The 10937-nt window shown below is 44.6% G+C and overlaps 1 protein-coding gene across 2 annotated transcripts; it reads left to right on the top strand.

Annotated features, from left to right (window-relative positions):
* Positions 1 to 630: 630 nt before the first annotated feature.
* LOC106750454 (LIM domain kinase 1) lies at positions 631 to 10376 on the top strand. Of its 2 annotated transcripts, XM_014630820.1 has the most exons (8): positions 631 to 679; positions 1481 to 1595; positions 1713 to 2153; positions 2503 to 2595; positions 3350 to 3482; positions 3573 to 3805; positions 3988 to 4216; positions 4411 to 10376. In XM_014630820.1, exons 1-8 carry the CDS (start codon positions 658 to 660, stop codon positions 6676 to 6678), a joined length of 3534 nt encoding a protein of 1177 aa, XP_014486306.1. In that variant the 5' UTR covers positions 631 to 657; the 3' UTR covers positions 6679 to 10376. The 2 variants fall into 2 exon arrangements, with proteins under 2 accessions (XP_014486306.1, XP_014486307.1); XM_014630821.1 differs by lacking the exon at positions 2503 to 2595.
* Positions 10377 to 10937: the final 561 nt, after the last annotated feature.

The raw sequence follows: 10937 nt of genomic DNA on the forward strand, positions 1-10937 counted from the left end.
ATTACAACAAGCGTTTTACTATATTTTCATAAGATATCAATATAATTTACTTTTAAGATCCAAAAAGTTACCTACTCATATTTCTCCAAATAGTCAGATTACCTTACATTGCAAAAGAAATAAAGATAATATATTGCAATAACAGCATAGCAATAGAAGATGTCTAGAAGAAAAAAAATAATAGTATACAACATCTTTGTGATTTTCCTTCTCAATTACGCTGGAATATAATTAAACCATAAAATAAAAGTGCATTTTCTCTTAATACATATTCACACATAATTTACCTGTAAAATATTTTACCGTATTTTATAAGTATATCGTATATAAACACAGTACAAAAATTTACCAGTATTGTATGCTTCGTGCACCATTCTGTTGAAACGAAGGAAGAAACGTAATAACTGTAATATTGTTATGAGTTTGATTAAATTTAATTAGAAGAAAGAATATAGAATAATGGGAGATCACGGGATAAAGGCGGGTATTCGCTTTTCGACGACACCTCGCCGGCGGCGAAACGAACTTTCGCGCCATAACGCTTCGAACGTTTCGCGCGACGAGGCGATCGACGCGTCGTACGCGAGGTTTGTGTCTACGTGAGTCTCACGCTCGGTGGCCGAGCGGAGTGGGAGCGCATCAATCGTACATGCCGTGATGGATGAAGTTTCGACAAACGGTAGGTCTTTTTGCGGGTAAAAACGCTGTCGCGTTGTCGCGAACGGGTTACGCGAGGACGGGGCCGTTGAGACGGGCGTCGCGACGGCGGCCCGCCGTCCGAGCGACGCTGCGTCGTCGAAACGTCGACTCCGAACGCGCATCGCGTGGGCGTCTTACCTTCCGTGTCTCTCTCTCTCTTTCTCTTTGCCCACGCTCCCACGTTAATAGTTTATTTATGCGTGCCGTCGCGGTTATCTCCTGGCAAACCCGCGAGATCCCGCGAACGAGGGACACGGTCGTCGTCGCGAAACGGAGCACCGAGCGACTCTCCTCCGCGTCATGCTCGTTGACAGTCGTTATCAGCTGCTTGATAACTCGTTCGAGTCTCACGCCTAATGTCAAACGTGATTCATGTTTCCTTACCGCGACCCTCGAGTCCATCTGTTCGCAATTAACCGCATATCTGTGCGCTCGTCGGCGTGACGCACCCGACCGTGAGCAGCGAATTTCGGGATGTGAAGTATTAATGTGATATTAAAATGGTATTTCTTACATATACGTGTCTATATGTGCATACACACATGAGATTGTGAAATTATGAACGCCAAGTGTTTGTAAATCGGCACGAATAATATATCTATTAAAATCATGTCTTTTTGACTATTTATAGAAGGATGTTATTGTAGTATAATAGGATAGAGATTTGTTATATCGCCTATTAGTAATTATATTAAGTTACAGATTTATATATGATTGATATCGATGAGAAAGGAAAGACATTTTTGGAAAGAACAATGTATTCGTCAATTTTGTTTTCCAGATCCAGGAGGTGGGGAGGGCGGGGGAACACTGATATGCGCCGGCTGTCTTAATGCTATCGACGAGGATGAATTTATACAGGCGTTGAATCAAGAATGGCATATCGATTGCTTTCGGTAAGAAATGTTAACGTCAACGTCACCAATGTGCCATCGCACGCTCCATTAGTGTTTCTCGAGATGTATAAATGATTGATCATACACTGACATGTGAACAAAAATTCTGCCTTCCAGGTGTTCCGCATGTGATATCGGTCTGTCCTCCTGGTATTTCGAGAAAGATGGTCTGCTATTTTGTAAAGACGACTACTGGGCTGCTTACGGCGAAGCATGTCAGGGTTGTGGCCAGATTATCACTGGTCCTGTCATGCTGGCAGGGGATCACAAATTTCACCCAGAATGTTTTGCCTGTACTTCATGCGGCGCTTTTATCGGGGACGGCGAGAGTTACGCGCTGGTCGAACGCTCCAAGTTGTACTGCGGGATTTGCTATAAACGGCAAATGCAACCGCTCAACAGGACGGCGAACTATCCGTTCGCCAGGAAACCGCACAGTATCAGGCTAGTCGAGATACCTCCCAGCACGACGGACCCGGACAAACAGAGAGGGATCAAACTCACGTTAGACACGGCTCCCAGTCCTCGCAGCTGCGGCGCTTTGTTGCGTATCTCAGAGTACGTATGATGATGTACTTCACGTTCCCACGACATCCTTTCGCATCCGTCACTTACACGCGTCAACTGACTCGAGAGAGAGTGACGGACGTTTGTAACATAAATCAAATTCCCGGGTTCAGATTGCGAATTACGTAGATAGGCATAGTTTTGTATTGTCTCTCTTGTGTAATAAGAGCGAAGCACTTGGATCGCTTCATTCGCAATGGTTTCACACACGTGTCTAGGTCTCGGTTGCTTCTTCTAAAATACTTAACACAGTGCATGATAGTTCTGTGACGATGATCGATTATTTAGAAGTTAGTACGAAATAAATATTGGCCCCTAATAACATTCAACTAAAACGCAGGTTAATGAGAAATGTTCGTGGAAAGATCAGTAAGCTGCTGGCCTCTGTGATGGAGGTTCTATTTAGGCTATGCTGCCACTTCTCTAATCATAGGTATTGCATAACAAATCAATAATACACACTACGTATCGCTAACTCTATACAAACTACTGCGTTCGCGTCTCAATAAATGGTTGCGTTAATCGCACGTGAATGTACAAAAATGTACTCGTGCAATTTTCCGTTTACGCTACATGTCGTGTTATTGTTATTTTGTATCACGTGCATGCTCGATGTTAATACCAAGAAGTGACAGTTTATAGTAGAAGTTAAGCTTAGATAATTGTCGAAGGACTAATTCATTTTCACGCACACACCGTGAGTAATATGGCAATAGTTACATGTTTTTACTTTCCACACTTTCAACACGTACAATGAATTGGTGCAAGTTATTTCATGATGTTCGCCAACATAAACCTTAACAGTTTAATACTGCTACTCATAGCTGTGTCTCGTGCTTCTCACGCTTCCCGATAACTCCCTGTGTTTTATGTTTTCATAATTAATTCTGATGTAAAATTATATCAACATATAAAATTATTAATAATTGATCAAAACAGAGATATACATCCTTATTTTCGTATTGTAAGTTCCCGTTATCTTTCATTTTCTTAATCATTCTCATCATAAATGTCCAGAGTTTCTACGTTTACCCCGGCAATCCCGGCAATTATTGTCATGAGTATGTAATAATGCTCTCATGTGACTGTGTTACAGTAAAAAGAATATAGTGCATGCAAACGTTTGCATGTTTCGTTGTTGCGATGTTAGTGATGAATAAAGATATCCCGTGAAATGAATGTTGCAGATTGAACATGTCCAGTGATCTTATATCGTTACACATTGGCGATCGGATTTTAGAAGTGAACGGCACCCCTGTTAAAGATCAGCCGGTGGAGAGTATCGAAAATCTTATACAGTATTCGGACACAGTTTTACAGGTGAGCGAATCACCGGTATTTCATCGTGAAATTATCGTCGATATTTGCGCGTTCCTGTTGAACGTCTGTAAACCGCGTTCGACGTTTCAGCTGACTATCGAACACGACCCAGACGCTGTGTCACGTCGGCCTACGTTCTCCTCACCGTCCTCGGCGATGTTAACATGCGTCGGCAGTCCCAGAACGAGCCCCGAAGGCAAAGAGCGGCTCTTCAAACGCCGCGACGAGGGCTACATCAGCGGTGCGCGAAGCCGGCAATTACGAAGAACGAGAGACCCGATGCACAAAGAGCGCAGCAGTTCTATGTCGCGATTGCTCGACGGGTGAGCCGACTTTTGGGCAAATCGATTACGATCTAGAAAGTAAACAAACAAGAGACAAATCAGAGTGAGAGAGTGATTCTTGTTTTCTCGTTTGTTTACTTGCTTTTTTCTCTACCGTATTTTGATTGCACGTCGAGTCTTGCCGAAATGCTGATCTCGCTAAATCGAATTCCGGTCCGCAGATCCTCTCCGATGAATCCGACTTGCGATCTGAGCCGCACCAGATCCTTCCGCGTGGAGCCAAAGAATCAGAGAATATTTCGTGCGAGCGATCTGGTGAAGGGCGAGCTTCTCGGCAAAGGATTTTTCGGGCAAGTGTTCAAAGTCACGCATCGCGACACGGACGAAGTGATGGTTCTCAAGGAGTTGTACAGAGTGGACGAGGACGCGCAGAAGAACTTCTTAAAAGAGGTAACGAATTTCCCTCCCCGATCAATTCTGCGAGATCTCAGCGTGCGTGTGTGCGTGCGTGCGAATCGATCGGAGTAAATGTGTGCGGATGTATTCGCGCGCACAGTTGGAACGCTCGGAAGGTCGCGTTTTCCGGACGTTCCAGCCGTCTCCGAGTCTTGCACGTTGTATTATTTGGGAAAACGATTCAACAGGTTGCGGTACTGCGCTCGTTGCATCACAACAACGTTCTTCGGTTTATCGGTGTTCTTTACAAGGACAAGAAACTGCATCTGGTTACCGAGTACATAGCGGGCGGAACGCTGAGGGCCCTGCTGCACGATACGAACGAACCTCTGCCGTGGGAACAGCGCACGTCCTTCGCGAAGGACATCGCTGCCGGCATGGCTTATTTGCATTCTATGAATATCATACATCGCGATCTGAATTCGCACAATTGCCTCGTCCGCGAGGACAAGACCGTGGTGGTCGCCGATTTCGGTCTGGCGAGGATCATACAGAACGGCAGTTCGCCGGACAGCCGCAAGTACAACCGGCATTCCGACGGGGAGGCGAGGACCACGAAGAAGGAGCGGAAGAAACGGTACACGGTGGTCGGGAATCCTTATTGGATGGCGCCCGAGATGATGAAGGGCAACAAATACGACGAGAAGGTGGACATATTCAGTTTCGGCATCGTCGTATGCGAGATTATCGGCCGGGTGCAGGCGGATCCCGATTACCTGCCCAGGTCCTCGGACTTCGGCTTGAATCAAAATGTCTTCAGGGAGAAGTTCTGCGCCAATTGCCCGGAGACCTTTTACATGATCGCGTTCCTCTGCTGCGACCTGAATCCCGACAAGAGGCCGCCCTTCGAAGTGATGGAGGTCTGGCTGGAGGGATTGGCGATGCATCTGTCGGTGGGCGCCGAGTTGCCGGCGGATCTCGATTACGACATCAGGAATTACAAGGGGCCGAGCAGCAGCGAGTCCACGACTCCGGAGACCCTCGCCCCGCAGCTGAGGCCCATCAAGGAGGGCCAAGTGCATCAGGAGAAGAAACGATGCAGCGGCTGCGACGACAGCACGCTGGAACGCGAGGTAGAGCCGGGCAGCGCGCAGCGCGACGTCGTGAGCCCGCGCGGTAGGTACGCCAGGCAGAACAGCAGCAACAAGACCACCGACAATGTCCCCGGCAATGTGGGACGTTATTCGAGGCAAAACTCCAAATCGAAGGATCTCGACAAGCCGCCCGACATCGTCATCTCCCCCGATTCGAGCGGTTTCAGCGGCCGATATTTGCGGAACAACGTCAAGCTGAAGGACACCGATATCCCGAATACCTACGTTTATTCGAGGCAGATCGATCCGAGCGAGCACAATTTCACTCGAGTGCCCGCGATAGAGAAGATCAAGTATACGGGATGCGCGAGCCCGTCCACCGTTTCCGACGCTTCGGAGTACATAACCGACAGCAAAGGCTCGTACAAGATCAACAGCCTGAAGGCAAAACCGACGGACAAGCTGAACGACGCGGCGGCCGGTCACAGGACGAGGTCGGAGAGCAAATTCAAGATACCGGACGCCGCGAGCTCCGTCGGCTCGTACCTGAGGCAAATCGGCAAGTCGATCGGCGCCGTGGAGAAGGAGAACAAAGCGATAGTCAACAACCGAAATGGTTGCGGCGATACCGATTCGAAGAAAGCGGCCGGCGAAGGCGTCACGAAGTCGTCCACGGGGTACCTGCGAAGGACGAAAATATCACCGACCAAGGAGACGTCGAAGAACAACGCCTTCTCCATCAAAGAGACCGCCGACAAGGCCGTTTCGTCGCCGCGGAAGCCCGGACCGAAAGCCCCGTCGCACCAGGAGGCAATCGCGAGGAACGAGGACCTCAGAGGCAGGCTGTCCCGACAGGAGAGCGACGTGTCCGACGTCGGCAGCGTTCTATCTAGGCAGGGAAGCCTCACGGTATTAGGTGGCTCCTCGAAATCCAAGGGCGATATCTTCTACGAGGATTACTCACCGTTCAACAGCTTCGCGAAGGGTGACTTTCGCAAGGACGGCGGCACCTTCGTCAGAAAGCAGAACACCGGCTTGTACCACACGGACAGCCTTTATTCCAACTCGAAGCAGGACGACTTCGTCGTATCCAAGAAACGGAACGACGGCGATCGCATCGTCGGGAGCAAAACGGCGACGGCTGACGCTGCGAATAACCCGATGGTGATTCCCGTTTACGGCGGCGAGCTGAAAGCGATCCAGCCGAGCGACTATACCGGCTGCTACAAGGGCGTCGACATATGCCGGCAGGATAGCTTCGGTGCCGACAGCGCCGTCGGTACTATGAAGAGCGACTTCTTCACGGACGTCGATTTCGCGCAGATGAGAGACGGCCGGCACACGCCGAATCTATGCCATACCCCCGACAGGTGCTGCACACCCAATCGCCCGACGTCGCCGATAGAGAGTACCGCTTTGTAGACGAGAGAAACAGCTGCTTTGTCCGCGGCAAGAAGAGAGGGCGACATCGAGACAACGTGCGTAATCCCCGACGAGATGAATCTCACGCTACTAATATGATCTCTATTCCTAATGTTAAGGTCTGAACATGTAACGTGCTTAGTTCGCAGTATTAACTTTTTCTTCTAGGGTTTACCTTGCCAACGTTATTATTTCTAGTTGAGGGTCGAGAGCGACCGACTGAATTGAATTCGCGTATTGACTTTCATGTATGATCGTGATGCGAAATTTCGATTTGGAATCGCCTCTCGAACGGCATCCCGAAGTGGGAAGTTTTCGACAATATATATATGTATATCGGTGTTTTTTCTCGTTCCTCGTTGGGACTCCAATTCAAAATAAGGTGGACGAAATGTGCGAAGAGCGGACATTCGGACTTCGAAGCATTCCCGTTTGCCGAGTCGGAGGATTGTCACTCGTTAAAGTAAGGTACGATAACGCCATAATCAGTATTAATGAATTACGTTTCGTTATCAGTTTTACTACGGATTTAGGCACCGCAAGCGACGCATCGATTTTAGTCGTAAGCATTTCGTTACATTCCCTTACGAGGTCTTGCCAACGCGGCTTTTCAAAAGTGGGAGTTTGCGCGACAAAACGCCACTCCGACGGGAGCATTCCATCCAAAATACTACTTATAACGCCGGGATTTTATATGAATGTACGGTTTACGGTATTATATGCTAGCGTTTGCTCGAAGCGGCGGCACTCTGTGAATACGATCAATCTGTGTGAATGATAAATTTCACGATACCGTAGAATCAAAAGGAACCGTCAAAAGTCGAGGTACACGGTGCAAAAGCATTTCCCTGGGAAACAGGCGTGACCACGTGTGTTTTCTTCAAACTGTAAACACGTCACACAGCTTCAGTTTTTTGTAGGATAGAATGTAAAATATAGTGTCGTATCTGTTTTCGGAGAGATATATATATATACAGATGTACATCACAGTGTAAAATATTGTATACGTTTGTACTACTGATGTACATATACAGATGATCTATATATATATATATATATATTTATACACACACATATATATATGTGTGTATATATATATACATGTACATACGACGCTTATATCCTCGTTATCTCTGTCATATAGTTTCCGATATATTTTGATAAAGCAAAATCGTTTATACGTGTACATCAAAGAGACACCATTAGTTGTTTTCATACTCTTCTTCTTACCGATATCAAATGTACGACCTTTTAACGAGGATATAAACATCGGGGAGGTAGAAAATATCATTTGTATAAACAACAAATTATTTGTATATAATTTTGTATATATCCAGATATTTGTGTAATTTTCGAAACAGTGATCAGTGTCTGGGTAGAACTGAGTTCTATACTTGCGCCGTAAGTATACGGACCAGTTCCTACGTGATCAGAGAGATTCATTTTTCTTCTATCTCTTTATACCGCATCTTGGCTCTAATTTATGACGTCTCGACGAAATTGTTGTGCGTTTGTGTTTTCAATAGATGCCATTACAAGCAATAATTTTAATGCTCATCATTTCGTCTCGTTCTTACTCCGTTTGTCATTACTTCGCGCTTGATTGCGCGGCGGTGAATGAAATGAGGTCGCAGTCAGCGCGATCACTTTTCTCCACCAGGAAAATATAAATTTATTTCGCATGCACCTTACGCATTGGTTGATATATTGTTTCTAAATAAATTTGTTATCACCTAGAATAAAGGCATTCTTTTATTATTTTACTCGAATAACGCGCATTTGTTGCAGTGATCGTCTCGTGATCATATATTTATCCTTAAAACTGCACGTTCGATACGCGAAAGAGCCCGATCAAAGAATATCAATCTTTTATTTTTCTTCGTATATATGTATAGAAAGGATTATAGAAGAAACATTGCTGAACGTTACCCTGAATGATACGCGCAAACGCTATCGTGTAGAATAAAGATTGGAATATATCGTTAAATAAATAAATAAATAAATAATTAAATAAATATAAATATAAATACATAAATAAATAAATAAATATATATATATATATGTATGTATACATGTCCAGTTGTAGACGAGGACAGTATGTGCAATAATTATTATATATGGCTTGCTGTATATGTTATATGGTAGAGTTAGCTTAAGAGATTGTTCACGGCTTATTGTTACGATAGCGAGCTAGTTGACGAAGGTAGAGAACTTCGTGTCGTGTAACGAAACGATATTGCGACGTGTTACGAAAAAAACAAAAAAACGAAAGAAAAAGAAAAAAAATGAAAACGAACGAAAACCTTGCATTCTCACCGACGAAACGTGTGTGGCGCTACGTACGGCCGTCTTACTTCCGGTTCTTTGTTCTGACGATTATATCGTTCGATGTAAATACGCGATGGGAAGCGGTTGGCGGCCCGTATTCAGCGTTACGAAGACGGAGAAAGCGCGACGGTGGGAGTCGGACGAATCGAACGGTGATCGGATAAACGGCGGGAGAGATTCACGACGTGAAAAATTCGCGAGAATCCGAACGAATCGTCGTTTAATTTGAAACCGACGCTGAAGGAGCGAGAAATGATACGGGATGTCGTAATATGTCGCGGAGGACAGTATTACCGCTACTCACTGCATATTGTTGCTTAGTAGCTAACATACGTTTGATATCGTACTCTTTAATACATACATAGCGGGCACAAAGATCGTGTAAGACTTGTAAAGAGATATCTGTAACGAGTAGACGTTATTTTTATAGCTCCTGTAAATTTTCACGTCTTTTTCACAGCCGACACGATCGACGATAGATCGATACGCGCGGTGCCCGGTCATTGACGCGTCGATTCGCCAACGATCGTTCGAAGCTGCAATGACAGGACACTATATAATCCCGGTTATTGAATATTTTCACACCTCAGTCTGTAAATTGACTCGTTTGCCGCAAATTTTAACGTAGTCTCGAAACCGATATTTTTTATAGCACTATAGGAAGACTAATGAATCTATATGGAAAAAGGGATTAAAATCAATTCGAGATTTATATTCTTATATGTAAACAAAAAAAGTATAATCTTACGTAAAGATAAAACTCGCCTGCATGAAGGTATTCTTTTTAATTTCACTAAAAATATCACATTCTTGTTATTCAAGAATAATTTCTATGAAATGGGAGGAAAAATCTTGGATACAGGAAGAACGATATCTTCCAATTGATACACTTTATAGTTTGTAAATATAGTTTGTTCTATCCGATATTATTTTTACGTTAAATTTAACTTGAAATGTTTTACTGCGTGTTCTTCATGTGAACAAGTTTTATCTCGATATAATATTAAATATTCCCGTTTATACACGAGAATACGAATCTTCAATTGATATTAATTTCTTTTCATAATTGACGCTCTAATTTGATAAGAGGAATAATATTTTCATACGGTCAATGATTTCTGTCGGCCTAATTTTTCGCAGAATATTGGCGATTATTGACGAGCGATTGATTACCGATAGATTCACCTCACTTTGTAACTGAATCGCGGATTATTTCGCTTGTACGACGATGCGGATGCGGAGGATCCGATTTAAACGTTGCAAAGTATTCGTTGTCTCATCACTAGTCGCGATCTTGGGGGGTCTATTAAACCTAATATAATACTCACGTAATTAATGTCGATGCTATTGTCGTAAAAAAAAAAAAAAAATAAACGAACGCCGCGAAGTTACGCGAGGCTAAAGCTGTCCAGATTGTGACGTCTGACGGCATGAGCGGGACGGTCTCGATGATCTTCAGCCGCGTCCGTCGGTGCACTCGAATTCGAAATTCGCCGAACGGAATTCCTAAGCGAGAGCAATAATATTGCGTTATTAACCTAACGATACACGAGATTGTATATATTCACGTTGTTCTTTTTCTTTTTCTCCTTTCACACACTACACATGTGTTGGCGAGCGAGACGAACGCGAATTCCGAGCGATCAATTGAGCACGTGTCCGTTGTCGCGACGTTTAGCGATGATTCAATGATCACGAACTGATCTCGATGACGATTGTTTGTAATATTTCGGCAAGCTACTTGCAGAGAGCGGAGAACGAGCGAGAGATGTTTTTTATATTATCTTTATCGAGCATTTGTTACTTGTAAAGTTTATGAATAAGTTTTCGCGCAGAGTTTTATGTGACAACAAATGTTTTATTTAACATTCCGATAACTCAGTGAGAGAAAAGAAAATAAAACGTTGACAGGATGCGGTGTGCGTTCTCAT

This window comes from Dinoponera quadriceps, unplaced genomic scaffold (genome assembly GCF_001313825.1).
Source record: "Dinoponera quadriceps isolate SergipeBrazil2010 unplaced genomic scaffold, ASM131382v1 scaffold5784, whole genome shotgun sequence".
Classification (NCBI taxonomy): Eukaryota; Metazoa; Arthropoda; class Insecta; order Hymenoptera; family Formicidae; genus Dinoponera; species Dinoponera quadriceps.